The sequence below is a fragment of the Electrophorus electricus genome, chromosome 4 (assembly GCF_013358815.1).
Source record: "Electrophorus electricus isolate fEleEle1 chromosome 4, fEleEle1.pri, whole genome shotgun sequence".
NCBI classification, from domain to species: Eukaryota; Metazoa; Chordata; class Actinopteri; order Gymnotiformes; family Gymnotidae; genus Electrophorus; species Electrophorus electricus.
Genome location: NC_049538.1, coordinates 5,949,568 through 5,962,121, shown reverse-complemented (window position 1 = coordinate 5,962,121; position 12,554 = coordinate 5,949,568). Strand labels below are relative to the sequence as shown.

Sequence of the window (12,554 nt, the reverse complement as noted above, 5' to 3'; positions counted from 1 at the left end):
AGCACAAAAAGGACAGAGAAGGTTACTCCAGTTCGAAAAATCTCATTGCCGGCTTTCAAGTAGTTATAGAATCGATTTTAAAGTGCCACTATTAGTCTATAAATCACCGAATGGATTAGGACCAGAAGCCATTTCAGACAGGCTAAAAGAGTGCACACCAGTAGAGCTCGTAGATGTATGGGTGCAGGGTCAGTAATGGTGCCCACAACTCAAACTGAAATGGTGAACAAGCATTGAGCTTTTAGCCTTCACACACAACTAGAACACGTTTCAGGAAGGACTTAGCTGGGCCCCAAATGTAGCCATGATTAAATCCACATTTAAAACATTTGTTTTCTTGTGCCTATAAGCGTTGTACTTGTAGGAATCAAATAAAATCACTTACATTATATATGAAGGAGATCATGTGATTCAGGTGCAGACTGCCCATATCTCCTCTGATCTCATGATTTCTCACTCCCTGCTCCTCTTCGGTCCTTGCACAGTGCTCATGATCATTGGGAGCAGTTAGTTAACCTCCAAAGCCCCCAACCAACTCTTCACCAACTCTTCATCATCCTTCAGACCTTCTCTCTCTCTCTCTCTCTCTCACACACACACACACACACACACACACACCCTGTATCCCCTCCCCAAACCACTTGCCTCTTTATTTTCCCTCCAAATATATTGCTTTTGCTTTAGTTCATAAGTTAGAACTTCTCTGACTGGTCTCCTGATTTGGGGGCTGCTCTCTGTGCACACGTCGACAGAACAGACAGGATACTGAAGAGACGGCCGATGTCCCACAACTGCGCTAGGGTTTGACCAAGAAGCTACAAAACCTTTACACTACTTATATATTTTGCTCCAATTTTAAGCAGACATTCTTGATTCTGTTATGGGTTTTCATTACTTTTATTATTTTATTATTTCTTTGTTTTGTTGTGAATGATCCTTTCAGTTTAAATCCATTGTCTATAATGCGTTTCTTTGATGTGCTATATAAATAAACTTGCCTTGCCACACTCAAATGCACTCTCCCCGCTTTCCTAATTCAATCTCTCCTCTGCCGCCGTCATTTCTTAGATGTGTGTGTGTGTGTGTGTGTGTGTGTCTGTGTGTGTGTGTGTGTGTGTGTGTGTGTGTGTGTGTCTGTGTCTGTGTGTGTGTGTGTGTGTGTGTGTGTCTCAGTTCTTTCCCAAACAAGTGCTGTCTGTCAGATCTTGGTGCACAGCTTCATTCATGGGTATGGAGATCTAACACAAAGTAACTCTCTCTGAAAGTAGCTTCTCACAAGTCTTAGTGAGTCCATGTAATTCTGATGAAATCAGAGGTAAAGCAAAACTTCACCCTGGAAATGGGTCCTCAAGAGAGCAAAACACACACAGACACGCACACATACACACACACACACACACACGCCCACACACATGTGAGCGCACACACACACACATGCACGCGTGCATGTACGCACACGTACGCACCTTCAAAGTGTCATGCAAACAGCTCATGTGAACTCCCTGTCGTCTACATGTAGAATGCACAGAATGTACAGAACCCCTGGGCTGGACCACAGAAAGCGGTCTATTTAAGCTTCCGCTAGTCAGTCCCAGTACGTGTGCTCTCCAGCTCTCCGGTGTACAACATATGCTGTGTACAACGGTGCCCCCTGTTGGCCAGCCGGCATAAAGTCTGAGCTGTATCCAGCTTGCCAGCTTCTGTTCCAGAGAAAATCTTGTTTAGCAAGAGTACATTCCACTCATTTCCCACTGAGCGGTTCTTTCGTTGGACAGGAAGTGGAGCACCTAGGATTCACCACATTAGCCTTAGCAGCAGAAAGCATAAGAGATCACACACGTGCAGCACAGCCCCCAAGGGCTTCTTTCCACAAGGATGTTTTTACAGGGAAAATATGTCAATGTTGCCCTTAGTTGCACTCATCCAATCAGCCCGACATCACAGTGAAATGTCTCCCTTGCCTGAGTGGACACACTTGTCTTCTCCTTGTTTGACAGCTCAAGGACTCAATGAACAGCAATTCTCACACAGCTCTGTATGCTTTTAAATGGATCTCTCAAACGCAGACACACACACATGCACAACAATGTGTCTGGTTGAATCTTTTCTCAGCACCAAACAATTCCAAACCATGCAAATAACCCTTAGAAAGCTGGGCATTTTGCTCAGTCATTCAGACTTGACGGACATCGTGCTTAACGGGCTTTGAGCTGTGCAGCTCTTTCGCAATGTGCACTCGTCCTGGAGAGGAAAGGAGGCTGTGGTTCTGACCGCAGTCCCCAGGCTCAGAGGCTGCTTTCCCACGCCAGCGAAACTGGACCAGAACACAAATCCCCCTGGAAGCTGGAGCCCGGGAAACGACCCGGGGAGTGAACGTGCGCCATGGCCCCCCTCTCCCTGACTTGCCCCAGAGCCAGGCGAGCAAAAAACCAGGAGCGTAGTGATTAAGGAAAGTTAGTCATTACTTCACATAGGCGGTTGCAGTGTGTGAACAGGGAGTAATGTGAGATTGTTTTCTTGTTTAAACAGTGGAGGGTCTTAATCATCGACCAGGCGGAGGTGTTCTGGAGAGGACTGAGGATTCTGTTCTGGGAAGGAATGGAGGTTTTATGGGTGTGTGTGTGTGTGTGTGTGTGTGTGCAGCAGGGTCTTGCTGTTGCCTAGAGGCATGCTGGTGTGTGACACAGAAAGGGCAAAGAAGGTTTTTTGAGGGCAGGTTTGAGGGCAGAGGAGACAGAGGATGTGAGGGTGTGTCTTAGTTGGTCTGATCAGTATGGGAGGGGGTGACCAGAGGGGGTTTGGCCTGGTCTGCAACAGATGCTTTCATCCGGTGATAAAAGAGAAGAGAAGCCTGTGTGACTTTATAGCTGTACTTCAAACAAAGAAGCCAAATTAATATGGCACATGAAGAGAACCCGGTGAAGAATGAACTCATTTGTACATCGCCACTGGCCCCCACAAGCTCTCAATCACTATTAGTCAAGAGCTTTAGGTGAAGTATTCCTTTAAGACACTGATAACCTTTCTGAAGGTTAAAACATGCACAGTTAATGGGACCACAAGGCTACACTGATATCCTGAGGGAGAGAGAGAAATAGAGAGAGAGGTGCTATGGAGTGTCTGACTATACACCACACACACACACACACACACACACACACACACACACACACACATGCACATACGCGCACACCCACGCACAAAGCAGATGCAGACACAAGCCCTCAGGGCCAGATAGGGATGATGGGATCTCTGCTCTCACCTGCATTTCAGACTCACCTTTTGGTGAGCAGTGCAAGCCATGAGTGCTTAGAGTGGCAAGGGTTAACCCACAGCATGCACAGCCACAAACTGGGTTCATACACAAAGTATGAGAGTATGCCCTCTGACACACAGCACTGGCTTCAAAGAGCCTAAATTATACAGTTCATTAATCTAGCAGTTTAATGGGAGCGCTGCCTCTCAAATATCTGGCCTCTGACCCAGTCCTGTGAACAAAACAGTGACCAGCACGGGTCGCCGTGGGGATAAACACGACAGGACTCATTTGTCAAAATCCAGTGTGGTGATGTGCGGAGCCACATCCGTCTTAGTCTGCCCCATAGAAACAATTTTGGTTATTCTGAATGCTTTTGTGAGTCAGACCACACGTGTTTGGAATGGGAAAGTTTCTCGCTTGGATGTGTCTTGTCATAATCCACAACCGAATGTATCAGCAAACAAGGCTGTGACACAATTAGCACGGTCCCAGCAGTGGGAAGATGTGGGCCCTGAATAAGTCTGGGACACCACCATGGTGGTGCACCTCGCTCGGTACACCACCAACTCCACGCAAGCCTGCGCACCACGACCGCTACGTCCCTATCACCCTCAGGTCCTGTGCAGCTAAACAGCAGTAATCAAGTGATCTGTCAGGAAAAACAGCAGCCCCTGTAAAAATCACCTATCCGAGTAAACAGGGCATGGCCAAAGGGTAGGTGATTCCCTTACGGGTCATCCAATAAATGAAGCCGATCGTAATTTCCATAAACACGATAACTCCATCACAGGCATATCTGAAGAAGATGCAGTGACAGCTGGAATGGCAGAATTCCATGCATCCACTTAGCTCATGTTCTGGCCTTCCTTTTCCATGACAAATGACCCATATGAGGTGCCATTCTTTATCCCAGCTGCGTGGTGCCAGCTCAGCATGGTGCTGAGACACAACCTTGCTCTTGATGAGCTCCTCAGATTGTTATGTGGTGACAATGACACACTGACTTTTAATATTTGCTAATTCATGTCTGGACTGTGTCTGACCATGTCCGACAGCTGGAAGAAGTTAAACACCTGCACACTAGTGTCTACGATGTACATCATGGAAATGTCATTCACTAAGCTCATTAAAAAAAATCAATTCTGGAAGATTACATCAGGAAAAAATTTAGATTTTTACATTTAAATTTAATAGGATTAATTGTCAAGGTTTTTTTGTGAACCAGTCATCTCTGTGTCAACCGACTCATCCACGAAACCATGCCATCCCAACACATCAGCGCACTCACTGTCCCAGGACAGTCTCGCCACGCCCTCAGGAAGCGTTGTGTCTTTACCTCGAACACCTCCTCGTCCAGCAGCCGCGTCCCGAAGACGGTGACCCCATCTGTGCTGACCACGGCGCCATCGCCACGCTGAAGCTCCAGGGTCTGAACCCACCTGCAGTCCAGGTACAGCGTGACCGATTTTCCCCGCACGCTGTATGCTATCCTGTGCCACCTGGGCAGAGGAAGCGGAGAGGTTAGCCATGCTAGTGGAGAGGACAATGTACAGGAACAGGAACATCTGAAAAGCCAAGCCTCCAGACACGCTTCCTGAACGCATTGTGAAGGGTCGTTATCGAATCTCGACTACCTCTCTATATTTTGAAGCAGTAAAAGAAAAAAAAAACTCCTCTGTATGTTTTCATGTCTTTATTATATATATATTATATGCTTTGTATCACCTTTGGTCATGTAAGATCGCTCCCGTTTAGCAGTATCAGTATCACACCATTTCTCAAAGTCCCTTCAAATGAATGTAACATCTTAGGCATTAGTAAAACACCACTTTCAGTACTGAGGGAGTAGCCGGGACTGCTCTGGCCTGTCTCTGGCACGGTAATCTACGCTGAATGACTGGTATGAGGTATGGCTTCTCTGTAGCTGTGAGTGAAAGGCAGACATTTTCTTGTCCAATTTTCAGTCTTCTCCCACAACACTCACAAGCCTGGTACTCTGTCAACTGACTTCACCAGAACGAGTGGCTTTACCTGTCTCGATATTTATTTTGTGAGTGACCTGTTTAGAATGAAGAGCAGGTATTATCTGGATGTATTTAATATACACTTATATTTGCATGTATATCTGTAATCACAAAAATATGCAAATATGTACAATCACAACATAAACTTAAAAAAACATAAAATATATGCATTTGAATATAGCTGAAATATCCAGATATCCCCTGCCCTAAATTTAAATGATGAAATTGATGAGTGGCCACTGGAAACATGGCAGAACTGTGGTACACACCAGCTGTACACCCAGATTACTGGTGCAGCTACAGAGTAGATTTGCCTAATAAAGTGATGAGTCAGGGGCATTTGAGCAGCTTTACTAGTTACAGAGATCAGAGGGCACTCACTTCCCATCAGCCAGGTTGATCTTCTTGAAGGTGGGGTACTGGTCGGGTGTCGGCTGTCCCCACTGGTCCTCATAGAGGAAGACGGGCGACTTGCCCAGCTCCAGGCCCAGCTGCTGGACACCCTGCTCATCATATACGGATAGAAGGAAGACATGCGCATTCTTCCGTGCCCGCACCGTGGCTGTCAGCGAGAAGTCCTCAGGAAAGGCAGAGTCTGTCGGAACAAGGAGTTGCACACGGGCTCGATCACCATTCGCTCATCAGCCCACAGAAATCACAGTCAAAGCACATACCACAGGAACAGAGTTGGACATGTATTGATTGCAATAAAGTATATTATGATGTGGTGTCCCCACCAGGGGACAAGTCAATAGTCTCAGCTGGACATTTCACCTACTAAAGAGGAAGCAGGTCAGACAGAGATGCATTGATGTGTCCCTACGGAGAGGACACATACCTGGGAAGAGCTGCCTGGTTGGAGCACTGAGCTGAATCTTCTTGTCTATCCGGAATGCCATGTCTGCTTCCCCCGTGCCCTGCCTATGGGTGCACAGCCCCGCATCTATGGACACGCCCTCCAGGCGATCTGAGATCTGCAGGCCACCCAGGACGTCAACGGGATCTGCTGGGCAGGACAGAGGAGACAGGAAAAGTGTTAAGATTTTGCGTATGCCAAAAAATACCATAAGCACCCTTCGTCCCCATCCAAACACGAGCATCTGTGTTCCATCGGAGTTTTGTGAGGCTGGGCCACTGGTTCCCAGCAGCAGTGACGTGTTGTCCCTGTACTGGTCAGTGTTAGCTCCGTGCAGTTGAAGAGTATCCCCAGGATTTGGAGCAAAGCGCTCTCAAAGCTGGTCCCTTCAAGACTGTGTTGGAGGACTGGTGACCGGCAGGAGTCTGGAGGTGACGTGGTGCTGTAGGCCTGCCTCTTACCTCCTGTGAGCCCCAGGGGCTGCAGATGTTCTAAAATCTGCAGGTGTCTGGCGGCGACTGTCATTAAGGGATAGAGCCCCGGCGTGGTCTAGCTAAGCCACACCTGCCACCTGTCTGTGGATGCTCTCTCCCAGACCTGCCTGCTCCTCCCCTTGCCTGGCACACATCCTCACGTCCTCTTCTCATGTTAGCTCTACTGTAAAGCTCCTTCATCGGGACATTACAACATGACACCTTACAGCTCTCTAAAGCCTTTTCTTGCCAAGTGACTGCCCCTGACGCCCGGGTGTAGCAACAATGGCTTATCAGTACTTAAATAAATCATGTGTCAACACTCACAGGCTTTCTGGATCCAAGAAAGGTATCTGGGGTATTTGGGGGGGGGGGGGGGGATCTGGGGTATCTTTGTGCTGAGGTGCAAAGGGCAGCTCGGGGCACCTCTGCACTGTTATCCAATCCCATGTAGGTCTTGGTATCTAAACATTTTACAATGGAAATCAGCACCCTAATCCTAATGCCACCCCCCTCACCCCCTGAGCGTTCCTTTCCCCTGGCAGTAATTAAATATGTGGGAAGTGTTTGCCCATGCAGACACTCCTGGCTGCGAGGACCACTGCTGGATTTTTATGGCTTTATTTATTTGCTTAGCACATGCCTCTTGTTCCAGGCCTTAGCACTGGGTGACGCGAGGCATAGCAACAGGAGTCTTGGCAACAGTGCTGAATGGGGTGTGGGGGGGATGCCGCCCAGCAACACCATGGCAAACATCAGGTCGTGATTTAAGAGTGTGTCAGACGGGGCTCCACTTTGACATGGTGCCTATAAATGCTTAATCACAGAGCTTCTTCTATACAGAGCGATCAGCTTCACACCTGCTGGGCTCACACACCAGATGTCAGCACTCCCACACGTCATCTGACTGTACTGGTCTGTGATCATGGGTTTAATTTCTATCAATCCAGCAGGGAAAATGTTGGATGCTTGTGCCAGTCAAGAGCTCCACTGTAGACAAAGGGATTAGAGATGAGGGGTTAAACTATCGGAAAACATACGATGATGGCTTCCTTCTCTTTCGGCTTCTTTCATACGCATGTGTACACACACACACACACACACACACACACACACACACACACGCACACATAGACACACACATGCTTATGCTCACACAGTACAAGATAGAAGGTATTAGGACCCTGAAAGGCCTCATAATCTGCTGTAATCTAATAATTTTCTGTACTTATTGTTACACAAAGATTGTTACACTGAGAGCACCTGACACTTCTGCAGATGCACTAAATAAGTGAGCACCGGCACAAAGAAACAAAACAACCTTGACTCCATGGGACGCGTTTAGTCGGGACAATAAAGTTATACGGCCATAAATCATGCGCTTTTCACTCTGTTCCGATTCACAGAAAGAGAACGCCATTTAGGGAGAAATGGCTGACCAAGTGACTGAATGAGCTCAGACTAACATGGCACCATTAAATGTCTGACCTCTGACCTCTGCAAATACGCATGCCATTAAAAACAATGTCCAACAGAACTGGGAACCAGAGCAGGAATGCCATCTCTCTGAGGGACATTTTACTGAGGACTCCCACCATGTTTATATATTCATAGAGGGTATGGGGGGTTTTTTGGAGGGGTGTCATGTTTTTTTTAAGATGGAAATGGACATATACACCTTGTCTTGATCAATTATCAGCCAAACGATTAGAACCCTGAGGTTGGTTCAGTTTCTGGTTTTCAAATGAAAACAGTCATGTCAGTCGATGTGCCAAACTACTTTTGAATGGTCTAATGGGGATTATCTGATGTCTAATATCTGTCTTAAAATAATTTTTTTTTAAATTTGCTGTCCTGGAAGTTCTTCTCATTCTGCAATAAGATACTGGGTTGTGGGATTTGGCACTGGGATGAAACAAGTCTCCCGCACTTCCCAAGTCTCCCACACTTCCCAAGTTGCCCGCACTTCCCAAGTCTCCCTGTGCTCATCAGGCTGTTTGCACAGGCCCAGCGAGTTCTCTTCTCCCTGGTTTCATAAAGAGTCTCTGGGGCAGGTGGCGGGGTGCCAGGACAAGGGAGGGGGTGGTTGGAGCCAGCCCAGCACTCTGTTCTCTCTTCCCTCCAGATGCAGCAGCACGTATAGTCTGCTTAACGCTTCCGGGCAGCCAGAGGCAGTGCCGGCCTTGCGTCTCCTTCACGCAGGTCTTCAGTTTCAGTGCACGAGGCCATGTCAGGGAGACATGTCTTCCAGGGGGATTACCTCACCTGGCTGCACAGCACCTGCATAGAAGGGTGTGTCGGTGCAGGTCTGTGGACTCCGAGGGGTAAGCCGCTGTCCAAGATCACCTCAGATAACTCACACCAGCCATCAAAGATTGATGGGGGCTTGAGAAGAACATTCCAGTCCTTGTATGAAATTATTCAGAATGCATAAAACAACATCTATAGTGGAGACTCCCACTGAATACCAAGTGGAGCACGGTTGTAAATCTCGGCTCCTGTGTGCGCGGCGAATGGAGGTGTACTTTCATCACCTCTGTCACAATAAACCTCACGCACCCCTCATAAAGAGAAGACAAGGGGTTAAATTGAGATGTCTCTACTCATCAACACAAATGCCCCGGAGACTCTCCTCGCCACAGCCCTGTTGTCCAACCTCTCTGCTTTTAACAACAAAGAATCAATCCTGAACTTTGTTGGTTGACTGTGTGTGTTGGTTACAATTAATCGCAAAGGACTGCAAGGTTGTAGCAAACATTAGCTCTTACAGCCGTGAACAGCAGCATTTACATCTGGACCGCCAATCTAAACTCAGTTAAAAACAGTGGATGACCAGTCAGTCATCACTGCTGGCTCCCAGAATAAAGGTGAAGTGGAGGATCTACACATCCCAGAATAAAGGTGGGGTGGAGGATCTACACATCCCAGAATAATGGTGGGGTGGGGGGGATCTACACATGCCAGAATAAAGGTGGGGTGGGGGGATCTACACATCCTAGAATAAAGGTGGGGTGGGGGATCTACACATCCCAGAATAAAGGTGGGGTGGAGCGATCTACACATCCCAGAATAAAGGTGGGGTGGGGGGGATCTACACATCCCAGAATAAAGGTGGGGTGGGGGGATCTACACATCCCAGAATAAAGGTGGGGTGGGGGGATCTACACATCCCAGAATAAAGGCGGGGTGGGGGGATCTACACATCCCAGAATAAAGGTGGGGTGGGGGGATCTACACATCCCAGAATAAAGGTGGAGTGGAGGGATCTACACATCCCAGAATAAAGGTGGGGTGGGGGGGATCTACACATCCCAGAATAAAGGTGGGGTGGGGGGATCTACACATCCCAGAATAAAGGTGGGGTGGGGGGATCTACACATCCCAGAATAAAGGTGGGGTGGGGGATCTACACATCCCAGAATAAAGGCGGGGTGGGGGGATCTACACATCCCAGAATAAAGGTGGAGTGGAGGGATCTACACATCCCAGAATAAAGGTGGGGTGGAGGGATCTACACATCCCAGAATAAAGGTGGGGTGGAGCGATCTACACATCCCAGAATAAAGGTGGAGTGGAGGGATCTACACATCGCAGAATAAAGGTGGGGTGGAGCGATCTACACATCCCAGAATAAAGGTGGGGTGGGGGATCTACACATCCCAGAATAAAGGTGGGGTGGAGCGATCTACACATCCCAGAATAAAGGTTGGGTGGGGGATCTACACATCCCAGAATAAAGGTGGAGTGGGGGGGATCTACACATCCCAGAATAAAGGTGGAGTGGGGGGGATCTACACATCCCAGAATAAAGGTGGAGTGGGGGATCTACACATCCCAGAATAAAGGTGGAGTGGGGGGGATCTACACATCCCAGAATAAAGGTGGGGTGGAGGATCTACACATCCCAGAATAAAGGTGGAGTGGGGGGGATCTACACATCCCAGAATAAAGGTGGAGTGGGGGGGATCTACACATCCCAGAATAAAGGTGGGGTGGAGGATCTACACATCCCAGAATAAAGGTGGAGTGGGGGGGATCTACACATCCCAGAATAAAGGTGGAGTGGGGGGGATCTACACATCCCAGAATAAAGGTGGGGTGGAGGGATCTACACATCCAGACCTCCAGGGCTGCGATTGAACCCCTTCTGTCGTAGATGCGCACCCATTACCAGATCAGTGTTTTGACATCATTTCACCCAACCTGCTGATTGCTTACCTGTTGATTTGTTAATCTGTGGTTATGCATATGGTCATATGCTGCGGTTTAATTTAATGCCCACAAAATATAAAATGTTCTTGAGTTCTCAAAAAAAAAAAAAAAAATTTATAAAGAAGCTCTCTGCTCATGTTTTCATTTAGTGTACTATGTCACCCCACAGCCATCAACCACAGGAGATCCTCCAGTGGAGAGATCTTCTCCAGGACCTCCGTTCTTTGCTCCACACCCTAATCTACACACACCAGAATGCTGCATCCCCCCCCCCCCCACACACACACACACCGATCTCGTACACTGCCATAAAATTAAATCACAACCGTATGAGCTTGTCTCCTGAATGCACAGTAAGGCAGCAGCAAAAAGTCTAAAAAAAGATGCCCACTGACAAACGCAAGAGGAACGCAAGCACAAGCTTACACTGCATCGAGCGGCACCTCTAATGTAAGGTGATATGCAGGCATCAGGCCTTTACGGGGCAGTTTCCAGATCATAAAGCGGTTGTGACAGGGAGGAGAGGTAAATGAGATTGCTTCACTGATGTAATGGAGTAGACGTGCCAGCACGATTTTCACCGCATTAGTCTCAGTGCTTGATCTCTGTGCTGAAAAACAATTAGAAATGATTTGCTTTAGAAAAGCTAAATGTTGCATTTTTGTCTGAATTAAACATGATGCATCTGGAAAAAACAACGCTGCCCGTTTCCCTCTGTGGTGGTGAAGCCCTCAGAACTAAATGCTCAGCACATAATTGTTTTTCTTTGCATGACGCCACCATCTTTGCTGTATCTGTGTCAGGATTGGGCCAGTGTAGTTGCTGTCCAATCACAGCTTTCTACCGAACCTGGGGGCGTGATGTAACAGTCGGTGAGACCTCAAGTCAGGCATACCACTAATCAGGCTTAACGCCTAACAGCTGCGCTAGGCCTATATAAGCCCAGTGACCCGCTCTTTGTCAAAGACTTTGGGTATTGAGGTCTGTGAGTGCTTGTGCTGCAACTCACTTCTGTGCTTTGAGGGTGTCTGTGTTTTTGCATGTCTCCTCTCCAGTTTTCCCCCTCAAATCTGTCTCTCTCCCAAGGCTCCGCTTAGCCATTGTTGTTTCTACCTGTTTTCTGGTTTTGTTTGGGAAGTTTTAGTTTGGTTTTCCCCAGGGCATCAGGGCTGCCGTTCTTCCCGTGGCATCCTTGGTTCTCCCTTTTCCCATGCTCGGTGTGGTGTTTAGTTTTTTTTCCCTCTAGTTTTCTCTTCCTCCATTCCTCTGAAGGGTGATATACGCACAGGTAGTCTGATAGCTGCTGTGGTCTAGTGGGTCTTTGTCTGCCTTGCAACAAGTTGGCTGGGGTTCAACTCCCCTTTAGTTATTTACTTTTTTTGTTTACCTGTTCCATGATCTAACTGCACACGGGCCCACCATTAGAGCGTGGTTGCTCACCCAGCCTTTTGGCTTTCGGGGTCCTTTTTGGGGCCTTTTGGGGTCATCACCTAGCTGACCTGGGTTCGAGCCCATCTTACAGAAAGACCCAGCCATGAACCCAGCTCTACAGTTAGACCTAGAACAGGTAAAGGTGGCTTTGACTAATCAGGGGGTGACAGTTGTTCGACATGAGCAGGCCCTGCAACAGATCACCTCTCAGTTGTAGGTCCTGACAGACCTCCTGACATGAACACCAGTGCCTCCAGCTGCCCCGATCGGGGGGCAGCTGGAGCTGTGGCAGCAGCAGA

At 48.0% G+C, this 12,554-nt stretch overlaps 1 protein-coding gene across 2 annotated transcripts in view; it reads right to left on the bottom strand.

Annotated features, from left to right (window-relative positions):
- Nucleotides 1–12,554, bottom strand: part of col5a3a (collagen, type V, alpha 3a) — a 56,430-nt gene that overhangs the window by 35,283 nt on the left and 8,593 nt on the right. Inside the window, exons 2-4 of one of the 2 annotated variants that reach the window (XM_035525796.1) lie at nt 6,122–6,289; nt 5,665–5,878; nt 4,596–4,758 (exon numbers count right to left, since the gene is read on the bottom strand). In XM_035525796.1, the coding sequence (XP_035381689.1) occupies nt 4,596–4,758; nt 5,665–5,878; nt 6,122–6,289 (545 nt within the window). The remainder of the gene's footprint in view (nt 1–4,595; nt 4,759–5,664; nt 5,879–6,121; nt 6,290–12,554) is intronic. The other variant, XM_035525797.1, reaches the window with a different exon arrangement.